The 15,506-nt window shown below is 36.5% G+C and overlaps 2 protein-coding genes across 3 annotated transcripts; one reads left to right on the top strand and one right to left on the bottom strand.

The window, feature by feature from the left end:
• The first annotated feature begins 176 nt into the window (after positions 1–176).
• cipca (CLOCK-interacting pacemaker a) lies at positions 177–9,327 on the top strand. Its single transcript, XM_055038602.1, has 4 exons — positions 177–494; positions 2,106–2,222; positions 3,001–3,170; positions 4,406–9,327. The coding sequence occupies exons 2-4, from the start codon at positions 2,117–2,119 to the stop codon at positions 5,201–5,203; spliced, it is 1,074 nt and encodes a 357-aa protein (XP_054894577.1). The 5' UTR covers positions 177–494; positions 2,106–2,116; the 3' UTR covers positions 5,204–9,327.
• Positions 9,328–9,377: 50 nt separating this feature from the next.
• Positions 9,378–13,163, bottom strand: zdhhc22 (zinc finger DHHC-type palmitoyltransferase 22). Of its 2 annotated transcripts, none has more exons than XM_055038603.1 (3): positions 13,058–13,163; positions 11,331–11,888; positions 9,378–11,249 (listed from the first exon to the last, which is right to left on the bottom strand). In XM_055038603.1, exons 2-3 carry the CDS (start codon positions 11,884–11,886, stop codon positions 10,972–10,974), a joined length of 834 nt encoding a protein of 277 aa, XP_054894578.1. In that variant the 5' UTR covers positions 11,887–11,888; positions 13,058–13,163; the 3' UTR covers positions 9,378–10,971. The 2 variants fall into 2 exon arrangements, with proteins under 2 accessions (XP_054894578.1, XP_054894579.1); XM_055038604.1 differs by having other exon boundaries at positions 11,331–11,554.
• Between the last annotated feature and the right edge of the window lie 2,343 nt (positions 13,164–15,506).

Here is a 15,506-nt window from a genome sequence, read left to right as displayed (position 1 = left end):
TTTTGTGAGACTGAATTTTGGGTGTCACTTTCTGTGAGCCATAATATTTTTTTTTCTACTGACTTACATTATATTTATTGCTAGCGATTGTTCCCCGATAGCTATCCTTCTAGAATAACAAAAAAAAACAAAAAAAACTGTTGAGTAGTTTCCTTGACAACTGCAGAAACCTGTCATGTTACCATGGGATGTTTAAGCCCTCCGTTATGTCTTGCAGGGGGAACCGATCGTACAATTCTTACTTAAGCCCGCCTGAGAATACAATTATAAGTTTACCTTTCAAGACAAAGTCTTACTCACCTATATCACTTACCAAATGTTAATGTTAAAGTAAACGTTTGAATATATTTGCCTGTAAGACGTGATAACGGTCAAAACCAGAACAGATAGCGAGGAGTAACGAATGTTAGCTTCGGCAGTGTCGAGCAGCAACTGAAGAAGCAACTTGGATGTCACTATCATCAAATATCAGTTTTAAAGAAAACGAATTATTGGTAAGTTTTTCTTAAAATGCTATTAGTGGAGTAGGTAGTTGTTCTTTTCGGGAAGACGTCGTAGTTAGCTTAAATTCAACCCAGTTAGCATCACCTAGCTATTTGTGCTAACAGCGAAGGAAAGCACACTATAAACAGGGAGACGTGTAGTCCCTGCTCAGTGCACACAAACAGCAGCTAATGTTTTTTTTGTTTTTGTTTTTTGTTTTTTGGCTTCTGTTGAACTGTTGTTGCATTAAGATAAACTTAACCATTGTAAAGCTCGTAGCGGTTGATTTAAAAAATTGTACGTTGCTCGTCTAAACAACGGTATTTGACAAGCTACGCGTTTTATGCACACTAAAAATTACTTGTTTAGTTTCCTCATGCTTCATTGTGAAGAAGTGAAACTATAACTCATTCTACTTCAACAGTACAGGCTGCGGGAGCATGGCAGGTCATTGAACCGAACGCTGAATTCAGTAACGGGGCCAAATTTGTTATGTTTCACCTAATCAAGTCCTGGATAGTAAAGGGGATTTACCTCACAAATATATGTTCAAAGCAATACACCATAATGTCATATTTTAATAAAAAGCGTTAGGCAAGATAAGATACATTGACGCTTGGTAAATAATACATTGGAATGTCATTCGTACGTATAATTTGTGGACAGCTTGATGGGTAGGTGATTAGAGGAATGAGATAAGAATATCAAATAAGTGAAAAACAAGCCCAGAAACCTGCACTTCAAAAATGAAAAAAAGAGGATAACAAATTCTGTAAATCATAAGGAAGATGCTTTTCATCTGAGGTCAATGCACTTATGTCTGAAGCGATTGAAGTAAACTAATCTCAGAAATCGACCAGACCTATTGACGTGATATCAATTTGCTTGCTTGGCTCCTTAGAGATGAGTAGGTATCACCAAATAAAAGAGGATAGGCGACCCCTTGTGGTGATACCTACTCATCTCTAGGAACCAAGCAGTATTATGCACCGTCACACAATGTACGTGAGAAAAGTCAGTGAAATTAGTTTATTAATTAACAGCTAAAATTTAAACAGCTTATATGGATTTAATTTCAGTTGAAATCAGTTTTTAATTTTTATTAGATACCACTATTTTTGTATGAAATGTCACTATTCAAAAATGACAAGCCAATGGAAAATAATATGTTAAATATATATTTTAATAATTGTGGCTCTAATATTTGTTGTTGAAATAGCATTCATACATATTCCATTGTATTTTATTGTTCAGTGGCTGGACCTATTACTGAATTTTTCAAGACAATTAATCTGTAGAGGACCTTGATGCTATTAATGCTTCTCTAATGAGCTGCAATGTGCATTTTAATATGTTTAAGGGTACTGTTACAAAGAAGCATCAAAATGATGAATTACATGTTAAAATGAGCCCCATGTCTTAATTTCATTATTTACTAAATTTGTAATTTGAAATATGTAATTAATTAATTAATTAATTTTTATGATTTAATTTAGTGATACTTATGAATAATTTTGCAAAGAATAACATTTGTGACTGTGATACTTTAACTTGCAACACCTTTCCTGATTGGGGGGGGGATGTTGGTACTATTTAACTTCCCATTGTGTTTTTTTCCTCAGTGGATTCCAAAATGAGCAGTTTTAACAAACTAAACACACAGAGACTGCCACCATTTACAATGACAGCGCAGATGAGAATGTCCAAACAAGACCTGGAAAGAGATTCAGGCTTCTCAGGTTTGTCTGCATTACATGATCTGATGTTATTGACTCTGTCCACATTGAAGTATCCAGAAGAAATTTGCAACACCTGTGAAATATCACTTGGATTTCAAATGATTCAGTGCTGCATTGCTTTTTAGGTATATATACACTTAATTTCCTACTGTGTTTCTTTTAGATTCCTGCTTTGTAAATACTCAACAAATTTAGCAGTAAATAATCATGAGCAAATATTATCAAATGACTTGTTGCTGAGTTTTCACAAACTATATGTCAGTCTCGGTAACAAAGGGTATTTAAAAATTTGTAATAAACTGTTCCAGTTTGTGAGTCTGTATTTTCATTTAGCATTTTTTATTATTTTTATTTTAGTTTACACAAGAGCAAAAATCCTCTTGTAAGATATAAGAAATATTTTTAAGAATTAGATACTTTAATTCAGAATACCTACTTTTGTTATTAAAGCCTGTATTCCATTTTATTGACTTGTGTGTACTATTATTAGAAACTACATTTGTTTGAGATAAAATTAGTCAACCCAAATCAAATGTGGAGATCTAGCTCACAGTCAGAATGTGCACTGAGCTCTGCAGGCGATGACCTTTATTTATATGATCAAGGCTGACCTGAATTTGATTCAGCCTCCATCACTAGATTTGTTCTGTCCTGTTCTTCATGGTGAAGAGATACGTAATGTGTGTCTGAGTTGTTTACAGTTTTAATGATCAGGTTATACACAAACCTGTGACTTTAGAACATGATCAGACCCATATGCCAGCCTTCTCATTGTCAGATGCCAGCTCAGAGTACTTCAGTGCAGTGGAGATCACAGACTCGGAAGATACTGGAAGGAATGGGTCAATAATCGGGCAGGATCCAGCTGGTCAGCCGGTGGCCTTGGTAGGAGGTTCATATCCTGGACTGTCCCCAATGATCATTATGAACAACTTTGTCCTAAAGCAGGTAAAATAGAACAACATGCACCATATTCACTGTTTGTAACTGCTAAACTAACAGCTTTGTAAGTGTCACATCTTATTTTTTATAAATTCTGAAATTCATAAATAGATTATAGAGTTGTAATCTTTATGAAGTTTTGTTTGAATCATGTATCTTGCCTTTGTCCAAAATTTCAGTTGCACAACAGTCAAATTTTATAGAATTTGCTGTTTTTTGTAAAAAGCAAAAGAATTGCAACAATTTTTTCTGGCAATTTTGAATCTTTATCCTGCCAATCATATTATGTTTTGCAGCAAGGTTTGCATTTACTGATTAAGCATTGAAACCATAGAGCTAGTGGAGGAGCTGCTTCCCCATGTCTCTTTTTTTTTTTTTTTACAAAAAATCTAAACACTTCTTGTAAAGAGATTCTTTTAACCAGTTTTAGTCCTCTTCTCATTCACCTCTGATTTTGTACCATGGTCTGACTGGTAAATAAATGTCATTTGACTTCAGCATAATCTGAAAGTCATTGGAGGGAAATCAAAGTGAATTTAAATCCTCTTTTTAAGTGCCATATATTTCTGACACACAACAAATTGTGTAAAATACAGCTTAATCTTGTACTGTTCAGATGGTGGACCTGCCAGCATGCTGCAGCTACATGAAAACATGCACAGCTGTCCTGGAGTCTGTCGCTCCTGTTGTCTCCTAACTGTAAACTCTAAGATCAGGCTTATTAAATCAGCTTATTTGGCAGAAACTATGAACAAATGATCCTCTGCTGGGGATCAAATTCAGGATCTGCCACAAATATAATGTTTCATACTATGCTAATCGGCCAATTGATCAGACAGGAATTTGTGTTGATAGTTCAAATTGCCAGCGTTTTCGTATGGTTTTACATCTGGTTAGATCAAGCTTTCCCCCACTTCTCTCCTCCATTTTATAATACCATTAGGGAACCTTGAGGAGCAGCCATTTAATCTGTGCAGCAGCAGCAAGAGTGGTGATGTCAGCATTTAGGTATACTGTGTTTGCTGATTAGTGAAAAGCAAAATGAAAAACAAATTATTGCAAACATCAGAATGTAGTAAATTGTGATTTTTGTTGTATCATTATGACAACCAAGTTAAGTAATAGGACTTTTTTGTATTGTTGATCGTTTCTGAGTGGTTGAACAGGTTTTTTTATGTTTATTACCTACTAAACTGGTGTTACAAAGTAAATTTAAAATGATTTTTATTTTCTGTCTCCAGCCATCACCAATGGCTCCACCAGAGAAACAGTGGGGCTTTCCTTCATCAATGGAAGTGATGCCCCAATCTCAGGTGGTTCTTCTTCAGCCATTGGTATCGAATGGCACAAACTGCTCTCCGAAAGCTGGCTCTGACGGCATGCAACAATCAAAAAGCTACACTCCCATCCTCAAATCATACCCAAGAATTGCCCCCTACCCAGTGGATTCGCCCTCTAAGAGAGTGGAAACATCAAGGCTGATTGCAAGCGGAACAGCAGGATATGAGCAGCGACAGAGGAGACGCCATGACCCTCTGAGGCCTGACATCTCCTCCAGCCCACTGTCAGATCTGCAAATGCAAGCTCAAGCTGTCTGCGACTTTGAAGAACCGAGCAACAAATCTCACACTGAGATTCAGGAGCAAAATTCTGACAAATCTCTGACCGCAGCAACAGAAACCAGCTCATTTGCCAACTTCACATATGAGGAGCTGAGGAGCATATCTGATGACGGCAGCATGCCTGCAGAGAAATATCAGGATCCCATCTCCATGCACAGCACCAAACTGAAGCGTTTCAGCAATACCTACAACATCCTCAACAAGTCTGGCCTGCTAGGGATTACGCTGCGCACAAAGCAACTGATCAAAGAAAACAAGCGCACGCAGGGCCAGCTGCACCTGCTGCAGGAGCAAACAGCTCTGCTGCTCGAAGCGCTGAGCAGCGGGGATCCACAGCTCTGGACTAAACTCCAGGTGTCTTTGCAAGACACTGAAAAGCAGCAGTTCGGGGTTAAAGTTCAGAGTATCCTAGCATAACGCGTTTGTGGACATAATCAGCAGTTCTGAATCTGGTTTCAAAAGGATTAATGAAGAGGTCATCAGATGCTGAATGTGTCACACGGTTATGGCAAACACAGCTCAGCTTTCACCATTTTATCAGGCGGCTGTAGGTGGACAGTGCCTTGCAGAAGTTCTTTTAATACATTTTGTCACTTTACAACAGCAAACAACTTGTTATTGGAATTTTATCTTCTAGACCAGGAGTCTGCAGCCTGTGATTCCGGAGCCCCGACTGGTTCTTCTGCAACGGCTCTCAACACTTTATAATTTCAAACACTAAAAGTTAAAAAGAAACAGTTGTTTTAAAAATAGATATAACAACAATAAAGGTTTTAGCTGTTTTCATTCGATAATTGAATTTAATTTCCACAACAGAATGATAGTCAATTTTATTTAGGTCTATTTTCCTTATGTTGTGCAAATATCACAACATCAAGTATACAAAAATGTAGCCATCACCTTTTTGAAAGTTTTTTTTTTTTTAATATCAAAACCTAATAGTAGATTAGGAATGAAATGATTGCTCTTTAAGAATTACAACAAATGTCCTGCTGTAAATATTTATCAAAAGATTTCTCTTTTTTTTCAAAAGGGCAGTTAATATTTGTGGCCCTAACCTCTAAGAGTAAATCTTTGAACCAGCTTTTGCTGCAATTACAGCTTTGGGGAATGTTTGCCTAAAATGTTTTCCTATTCCTCTTTGAAAGCAGCTCAGGCTCTGTTAAATTAGGGAAACACCTGTGAACATTAGGTGTAAGATCTTTGCACAGATTCCCATTTGCATTTAGAACTGAACATCGCCACATCCTGATGTTGCTCTGCCCACTGCGCCTTTGTTCACTAACTTATGATTAATTGCAACGATAAATATACATTAGCAGTCTTATTTTATCCCTTTTAATCCTGACCTGCCACTAGATTTTACTTATGGATGTAAAGCTAAAAGGTTTGAATTCATATGCACACCACACATATCTCAGAATTGTCTATTGTTGTTCTTGCCATCCACAGTTATTTGCCACTTACGACAAAATGTTAGAAAGTTGAGGGGAAATGAACATTTGCGCAGAGCACAATGTAGAAACCAGGAATCCTGAAACATTTAGCACTGCTGGTTTGACATGAATATGAAGCACATCCTCTGTAATCAACGGGTGTTTGGAAGCATGCTTATGTTTCAAACCCTTGCCTTTAACAAAATATCTGCCTCTGATGCGAAATGGGTGAAAGTGGTACTTGCAGCGGGGCTTTCTGGCTGTCTGTGTCAAATGCCTAAAAAAACGCATGCCTTATAGCAGATTAGCCAGACGGATGTCTGACGTCTGTCATACACCTCTAACAAACAGGTCAACATGCTTTTTGTTTTTACTATAACCTTTGAATTCTTGTTAAATGCATGAGCAAATGCCTTATGTGTTAAAGTGCGAATAGTCATAGCAATTGAATTACACTGGGAGAAAAGAGCTGGGTGAACTGGGTCACAACAAGCTAAAAAGACAGCACATCAAGTGCTGAAACCAGTTAAATGTGATTGGTTCTTGATAAATGTGTACATTTTCTGCTTCGTTTTGAAACGAGGACAGGCAAACAGATTGTGACTTATCTAGATCAGATTGCAGCTTTTCACTTCTTCACCCTATCTGAAGCAATCTGCAGAGTATTGTATTGCATTGGTGGATGCAGTAACACACAGGTCACTAATGTTTTTCATCAAGGTTTCTGAGTCAGTGCAGACATTTTCAGGGATGTTTTCTTTTTGTCCCCATAACAGCAAGTCAGTAAAATGCCTTGTACATCGTAGAAGCCTCAGTAACTTCAACTGCGGGAAAATAACATGCAACATGTTATCAGTATTACATGGGCTACGTTAATATTGATTGTGTCCTGCTTAACTTGCACAGCAATAACTTGAGGTACACAGCTGTATCTGTCTGTTTTACTTGACAGCGATAGATACTTTGTCCAAAAAATATCTTAAGTAGGAAAGCCTCAAATGGAGTCAATATGACTCCAGTTAGTCATATATTTTAGTTATTCAAATGACTACAATTTGAATAACTTGTAATATTGTTTTTCAAGCTGTGCACTTTAAATATACTGTGATTAAAAATAAAAAAGGTACATAAAAACCACATTTGAGTGGCAGACTTAAAATATGACAAGATTATAAAGCGGTGGAAAATTCTCAGAAACTTTTCACGTGAATTTAAGCGATTACCTAATTTTTAAAAAATGATAGTTTTTCATCACATCATATTCAAATACTAGCGTAAATATTTGGTTTTACCATTAACGGATAACATCCAATAAATTTTACAATTGCAAAGCTTTAACTTTTAAAGCAAAATATCTCATTAGGTTTTAATTGCTTTCATGGAACAATTATTTCGTTAAACATCAAACACATTTTTAAAAGCCTACCCCTCCCTTTAAACAAGGTGAAATAACACCATACTCCAAAAATAATAAATATTATTGAGCATGGATTCCTTTTACTAATTGAAAGCATGAACAGTAAAAATCTCCTTGCTTGGATTTTTCAAGCCGCATTTAGTCACACTATCCTCTTCTTGGGCCGCCTCAGAATCTTCAATGAGAAATGTCAGCCGTCCAGGTTGTAGAAATCATCTGCATGTGATGGAGGAATGCAAAATGCATGTAGAGGCTGTGGTCGTTTTACCCTTTAATAAGTCAGTATGTGACTGGAATAGCTTTTGATATGTGTAGATCTACTTGTATGAAATCTGTTTTTTTTATTTTATTTTCCAAGCTACATCTGGAATCCATGAGCAGCACCAACTTGAAATATTTAAAATTTCTCGTTTCTTTTCATTTTCTCCCTGGGAAATTTTCCAACTTTAAAAATTTCTGGAATTTTGTTTCTTTAAACACATAGTAATTTTATCTTTAAATATTGGAGGTTGAGTATAGTGATGGATTCTGATGATGATTAATTACCAAGAAATTTTTCCTCAACAGCTCAATGAAAACCAAAATTAAAGTTTCTTTAACCTTAAACCTTTGTAAGTTTGAAAATGGTGACGCTGATCACCTTTGTTACAAAACTATTCAGTCACTAATAATTTTAATTAGTTACTGCATTTATTTTTCTGACACTTAAAATGGTTCATCAAGTTTCATCGTTATTAGGCATTAGATAACTAAATCAGGTTATTTCTGCCACTATTTTGGTTCTTTTCCTATTGTGGTTTATTTATCAAGAAACATCACTGGATGTTGGTAAAATGTTTTGTTTTTTTTCTCACGTTTTAAATATAATATTTACTTTTGGTATTATTTATTCCTCATAACTGTGACCAAAAATTTTAACAAAGTGGTGTGAATAATCTTAAGAAGTGACATGGAGATATTTGCCAGTTTCATGGTGAAATTTACTCCATCTTTTTTTTTTTCAGAGCTCTGTTGATATGGAACAGAAATGTAGCAATGAGAGTGCTGTAGCCACATGATGGTTTAGATTCTAGATCTTTTGTTGCCATCTCTATTCTTTTTGTCAAAGTTTGCTTTATAAATGTTGGTATAAAAGGTTTTCTGGCAAAAACATGACAGCTTTTAGACTTGCACTTTGGTCCCAGATTTATTCAGTCAAGCATTCTGTATCGAAGAAATAATGTGAATCTAAATATATATCTTAATGCCTGTGCCTTTTTAAGTCTATTCATGTTTGTGCTTCATATTTCTGTGCTTGATTTTTATCGTAGTTTTGTAAATCTTTTTATCATGTGGAGGGAAGTTGAATGCACTCAGAGGACTCCAAAGATTTATTTTTTTTTGCCAATTTGGATGATCTACTGACACGTTACTTTCTGAGTTGCTTTATATTGTAAAAACCTTCATATTTGAAATTTACAGTCTTTAAAATCCTTAGTTGTAATTCTGTTTAAATCTTTAATTAATCATTGGTTTTTGGTAAGATATTAATCATATTTAAAGTTAAGAGGATGGGATTTTCTTGTTTTTACTCTGCTGCTGTTTGGTTTTGTGACTTGTGCATTCTTGTCTTTGTCAAGTCTTAAACTGAGATAATTTCCTCTTGTTATTTTTCTAAGGATGTGTCATTAGTAAAAGTGAAAAAAGTAGCCGCTTGTTGTGGTTTTAAATGGGTTAAACTTTTATTGCAATACACAAATAGGCAACATTGTCTCCAAAAGTATGCTTGAATACCAAAACGTCCACAACTTTTGAGGAAGCAGCTGCAGATGCATCAGAAAGGGGGAATAAAATCCTGTTCTAATGCTGCTTATTCTGTCATTATAGCAGAGGAAGAAGATATCAAATCTTCGCCTATAAGCATGGCACATTGTGAGTAATACCCTGGATATTATAATCCCCATTTCCGTCAACAATTTTCATTCAGAAAAACATTAGTGTGAGTAGAAAATGTCCCCAGGCTCAAGTCAAGCAGTCCTGTGAAGTCTGGCTGTTTATGCTGCCAATTCTTTCTTCATCTGTTAGCCCTTAATTTAACAGTGAAAACTGCCCCTGGTTTCCTGAACGTCAAACTGTAGAATCAAATTAGGGTTAGGAAAGATAATCTCAGAGCACTGCATGGTACTGGTGATTATATAGCATAAAGCTTTAAAGGCAAACATATAAATATTGCTTGGAAACTTGCTTGCTGTAAAACACAGCACCCACATTGCTTATTTTAATGCCAAAAAGAAATGTGTAAAAATGAGGCCCTGAGTCACAGCACATTAAAAATTTAGTAAAATGATTATTTGAAGGGAGATCATGTACCTAAAATTAATAAAATTACAGATGTGCCACTTTTCCTCTTTTTGGGAAAAATGTTTATGTGCTGTCACTTCTCTCATCTATTCAGAATAGAAAAGACACAAAAAATATGCCATTCATGTCAGGCAGACATGTGCTTATCTTAGGTCACAAAGTGGCTACTTGAAAACTCAACAACACAAATACACTTGAAAAGTTTAACCTGGAAATTTGGGATGTGATCTAGGTATTTACTTTCTCTGTCTTTACATTTACAAATATCTATACCTCCGCTTCGTTAAAGATTACAGAGAGTTTAAAGGATCCATGTCCTTAAGATGGAGTCTTTTGTAACAAGCATGGGTTTGAAACAAAGTACGTGGACAAGCGTCTGTTCCTCTTATCTGTTCCTCTGATTAAGTGTCTATGGTGCTGCAGGCCTGTATCACTTCCAAAGACCCTGGCAACCCTGTTAAGGTGAATGGGTTCACAGGAAAAGATGCATAATCACTACCTGGACACAAAATTAATCTTATGGAATGGTTGAGAGGACAGGTTGCATTTTTCTTAAATATTCAAAATAGGATTATGCTATTGCAATAAAAGCTGTATTTAATTTAAGGCCTTTTTACACATCTTTACTAAGGCTATGGATATGTTGGGAGGATGCTGTAAAGTCAGACTACTGATTGGATGAAAACCGATGATCGGTTGCAATTTGTTGGAAGGTACAACTTATTTTTCCTAATATTGCCTTTAGAAATGCCTTTTTAAGAATAAACATTTATACTCAGCACTTATTTCACATTGCTTATATGGTTCCTACCTGTAAGAGGATGAAACTGTCAGCTATCTTATTGTAAATTTCAAACATCGTAAAGCATCCATACAGATTAAAAATTAATTTACACCTACAGTAAATGCCGAAAAACTATTTTTTGCTAAATGAACCACTTGGTTGAACCACTTGGAAGAGAGTGGCTCTCACTGAGACAAATGGACAACTGTCAGTCTTGCTTAAGTCCATCTGTGTCTTCAGAGTACATCTCCACTGTTTGCACAGGCAGAATAAGACCAAGGATCCAGCGGGCGCCAAAAACATCCTTGAGATTTGCTCTCCAGGGGCTGCGGTTATCCACCAGATCCCCTCTCTGCATCTGACACCAGGTCTGCCCCCGGGCCACCAGCAGCACCTGCTGGCAGCAGAAGCCTGCACACACCAAGCCAATGCCCAGCCACACATAGAGCATCAGCACCAGGAACAGCTGCAGGCCAGAGATTGTGCCTGTGAGAGAAAGGATTACATGAATTAGGAATGAAAAAACAATAAAAGTGGTTAATCATAGCTTTAAACTAGTAAACTCACCCATGAAGAAGTAGGCGGTGGAGAAAGGGAGGAGGGTCAGGAAGGTCAATGGGTTCTCAAAGGAGATGGAGTACTCAACTGTCAGGAAGGCCACGCCAAGAACCAAGGAGTACATGCATACGCATGATGTGTAGATGCAGAACATGATGAAGTAACGCATGTTCTTGTTGCCAATGCAGTTTCCAGTGAAAAAACAGTGGTGATCCCTCCTGAAAATGACCTTCCTGCACAGTTTGCAGAAATGACGGCCATTAAGTAAGTAGTGGGAATCCACTTTGTCAGAGCAACTTGGTGAACACACAGGAATCGCAATCTCGTTGTTACTCTCGGCCGGATATTTGATTGTCATTATGTAATTCCCCAAAGCATTAAACATCAGGAAAAGGAAAACAGTTGTGTGAAGGACTGTGGAGCTCTTCAGCGATGTGTCCGGGTTGGGGAAGATTGTCGGGATGAAGAGGCAAAAGTGTAAAATAAATGTGACTGTTGTAGCTGCAAAGAAATACGCAGGCGCTACGGCATTAAGCAGTCTCAGCTTTAACATCCGGGTGAACATATCTGTGTGAGAGCAAAGGAAACAATAGACAAACTAAATCGGAATAATATATTTAGATAATAACAGAACAACTGAGTGAGTAACTCAACTGGAAGAAAAATATACACCTTTTAAAAAACTCAGAAAATTGTGACGCAAATTGTTCTTAGTTGCTCCTTAAACCTCTAAATATAATCAAGTGCTGCCAATTGCCAAACAGGTCAAGGGTCAAGTTATTGTGAAATTAAAGTAGGGTTAGTTTATCAAGCTTTGTCATCTCACATAACAAAGAAAGTCATAAAAAGTTTGTCTCAAGTAGAGAAAGACACTCTGCAGAGACGAAACCAAAATTGTACTTATTAGCTTTAATGCAAAAATGCCATGAAACACAGACTCTACATCAAAACTGGTAGACTGATGGAGCTAAATGCAGAGCAAGCCTGAAAGAAAACCTTTAGCAATGGTCCAGTCAAAGTCCACACCTCCATTCACTTAAGAATCTGTGTCAAGACATGAGAATTGCTGTTCAAAGCCACTTTCATCTAACCGTACTAAACCCATTTGGAAAAGAAGAACTGGAGAACATATTAACGTCTGCAGACGGTACAGTCAAACTCCTAAAGACTTGCAGCTGAATGTGCACTGAACTGTGGTTATAAAAATTCACTCATACGTAGGGCTGAATATTTTATCAGTGCAAAAATGCATATTTTAGTAAAGAAACAAGATCTTGTTTCATTTTCCAGACAATAATTTATTTGAGTTAAAAATGCTTGAGTTGAAATTACAGAGTTTACGTGTAAATGACACAGTTTGGGGTTTTTTTCTTACAAAGATTGAGTGAGGAAAACACAACTCTGAGGACGACAGGAACTAATTTCTGAGCAAATGAGGATCTAGGGACTCTTAGGTGCCACTGAGAATACTAAGAATATCTCATCCTTGTTTCAGAGGTCTGCTGACCTACAGCAGAAGCAAACTTTGGATATAAAAACCTTCAGACTAAAATTATCACACTTTAAACCTAAATCTGTCTTATACCTAAACAGCGTGATAGAATGTCGTGCCAAACGCACATTTACGCCTCATCTATATTTTCTAATTCCCTGCAGAATGATGCGTAATGTTGCCGGTGATGACGACGATCACTTTACTTTGTCTAATTTATCTCCATGGCGACAAATGAGCCTACCTGCAGCTGTCAGAAAGCGGTGGAGCTGTCCTTTCAGCACCACGGAGCCTCGGCTCGGTGCCCTGCTGCCTCGTTCAAGCGCAGACAAGAAGAGACGTCTTTATTCAGCCACGTTAAGGACCGTCATCACTGAGGTGTTTGCTTGTTTGTCTACCGCCCCCTGCTGGTTTGGGTACGTTTGTTATCCTGATCTTTTCTTTATGAACTTGCTTTTTGCTTTTAAGAGGAACTAAATGAAAGATTACCAACATTTCCTGTTTCTGACAGACCAAATTCTGACTAAAAATTTAAATCCAGATTCTGCGTGAAGTGCACAAGGCATATTTAAGACTTTTTGATAGTGGTTTGATTACAATACAAACAATCCGAACAAGTTTCATGCTATATTAATCTTCTTATTAAAAATAAATATGCTCGTATGCTCAAATTCTTTGAAAATAATTTAAACCTCTAATTAGGTGTTTTCAGACCCACAAAGAAATCTGGATCCCAAAGTTAAAAGATTAAATAAATTAAATGTAATAATTTAGAAAAAAAAATATATGTATTAAGTCGTTGACCACTACAACTAATACTAATACTCCTAAGAATGATACTATTATAAAAATACAAATAATAATGATAATCAATATTATCATGATTATTATTAATAAGAATATTGATTATAACATTATCTAACTATTACATTAATATTATTAGAATATAATTGTTTTAGTTTTTCACTTGTTTCACATTCAACTTGCATGTACCCAACTCTAACCGTTATATATTATTATAATTAGGTGACATCTGGAAGTAATTATTTGCTCTGTTTTTCACTTTGGGGTTGACTGGGGATCAATGAGTAGAGTAATGGACTCGTAATCCAACATTTAAGCCTTCCAATTAAGCATTTTATTTAGAGTCGGAGTATAGAGGTGGAGGGGCTAAATATTAATGTACACTACAAGTTCAAGGTTTCGAAAATCATGTTTCCACTTCACAACTAAGCTACTGAATGTTTGTGTAGCTCATGAAAGGTTATGAAGACATTTGAAGAGTTTTAAAATATCTACAATGGGAAAGCAATAATTTAACGGATACAGAGATAACAGTGTGACATGGTGGATGCTAGGATTACACCTGAAAAGTCTGGATACAAGAACACTCCAGTAGGTGGCAAGCCAGCCTTAGTTATGCAGCCTCTTCACATGAGCTGTCAGTTTAAAGGAGCCCTTCAAATGGAACATAGCATCACCATCAAAACAAGATGATATCACCTTGGATACCGGAGTGCTTTCTAGCATAAGAAACAAGTTTACACACCAGCTTTCTGTGAGTCTGGAGAAATATTTCAGCACACATTAGTGCTTCACAAATAAGTGATTAAGACATGAAGTGCCTCTACTTCCTGCTTTTTACAAACTATATTCTAAATAAATTAAATGTTATTTGCACAAACTTGGATTTTATTGATGTATTAATCACTAATCTGCTACAGTTTTCAAATAACTGAGCAAATTTCAAAATATTAGGGAGGGCAGAGTTATTATTGTGGCAATTCAGATATGTTCACATATTTTGGCTCTTGTTCAGTCAAGACCTTTACTCTGTGTGTGATTTTCTAATCTCACTGTTCTGACCCACCTGCCATGCTTCATCAGTGTTGTCCAACTGTGCATATCTACTCCACCATCCTCTGCATTCAGAAAAGGTTTACAGCAGAGATGGTGACTATTGGGATATAAAATGTTAATAATTCTATGCCAGGAATGGTTTATGTATTAAAGGTATTTTGGGATGCAACCCAATAAAATCCATAATGCTCTTATCATTGCATGTTGCAAGGTAATCTTTATTATCGCTGCTTTATTGATGAGTCAGTTCATTTGCAGATTATGTCCACCCAATAGGACAGCACCTGCAGAGCAGTGACAAATACAATTAAACAAAATAAAACAAAAACTGACTCATTCAGGGATTGTTTGCACTCATCCCACAAGCATTTTACTCTGTGCTCTTGAGATGAGAGCTATATTTTCCAAAAGAGAGATTCCCTCATGGAGTTAGCTGTAGTGGTTAAGACCTGAGATCTCACCCATTTCCATCCCAATGGGATGCACCCAGTTAACTAACTGGATCAATACGGATAAAAAATGCTTCATCACAGGATTAAGAAGATCTCTTAGATCAACAATATATTGATTCACAGTTGCCTCTCAGTTTACTGGCTGAGAAAGGTATGACCACACTAATGGGCCCAGCTTAAAATGATGAGTTCAGGGACTGTCATGATTTGTTCCTGTCCACTTGTAAAACTTGTAGAACATTTATTGCAAAGTGTTCATAGTCTTTTAACTTCTGTAATCTGTTTTACAACCACAAACTAAAATGTATCTCATTTGGATTTGAAATGATGTCCAAACACAAACACATGCATGTTTAACCCATCAAGAAACTTACACTTTTG

Source organism: Poeciliopsis prolifica, unplaced genomic scaffold (genome assembly GCF_027474105.1).
Source record: "Poeciliopsis prolifica strain line A6 unplaced genomic scaffold, Auburn_PproV2 SCAFFOLD013, whole genome shotgun sequence".
NCBI lineage: Eukaryota > Metazoa > Chordata > Actinopteri > Cyprinodontiformes > Poeciliidae > Poeciliopsis > Poeciliopsis prolifica.
Note: the sequence above shows the minus strand (reverse complement) of the source record. Positions and strands in the feature narration are given on the sequence as shown.

Bases quoted from the DNA above. Each gene is read 5' to 3' on its own strand.
- zdhhc22 (XM_055038603.1), bottom strand. From the start codon at position 11,886: ATGTTCACCCGGATGTTAAAGCTGAGACTGCTTAATGCCGTAGCGCCT. The intron at 11,250-11,330 runs GTGAGTTTACTA...TTTCTCTCACAG, and splicing joins CACCGCCTACTTCTTCATGG to GCACAATCTCTGGCCTGCAG.
- cipca (XM_055038602.1), top strand. From the start codon at position 2,117: ATGAGCAGTTTTAACAAACTAAACACACAGAGACTGCCACCATTTACA. The intron at 2,223-3,000 runs GTTTGTCTGCAT...TCTCATTGTCAG, and splicing joins AAGAGATTCAGGCTTCTCAG to ATGCCAGCTCAGAGTACTTC. The intron at 3,171-4,405 runs GTAAAATAGAAC...TTCTGTCTCCAG, and splicing joins ACAACTTTGTCCTAAAGCAG to CCATCACCAATGGCTCCACC.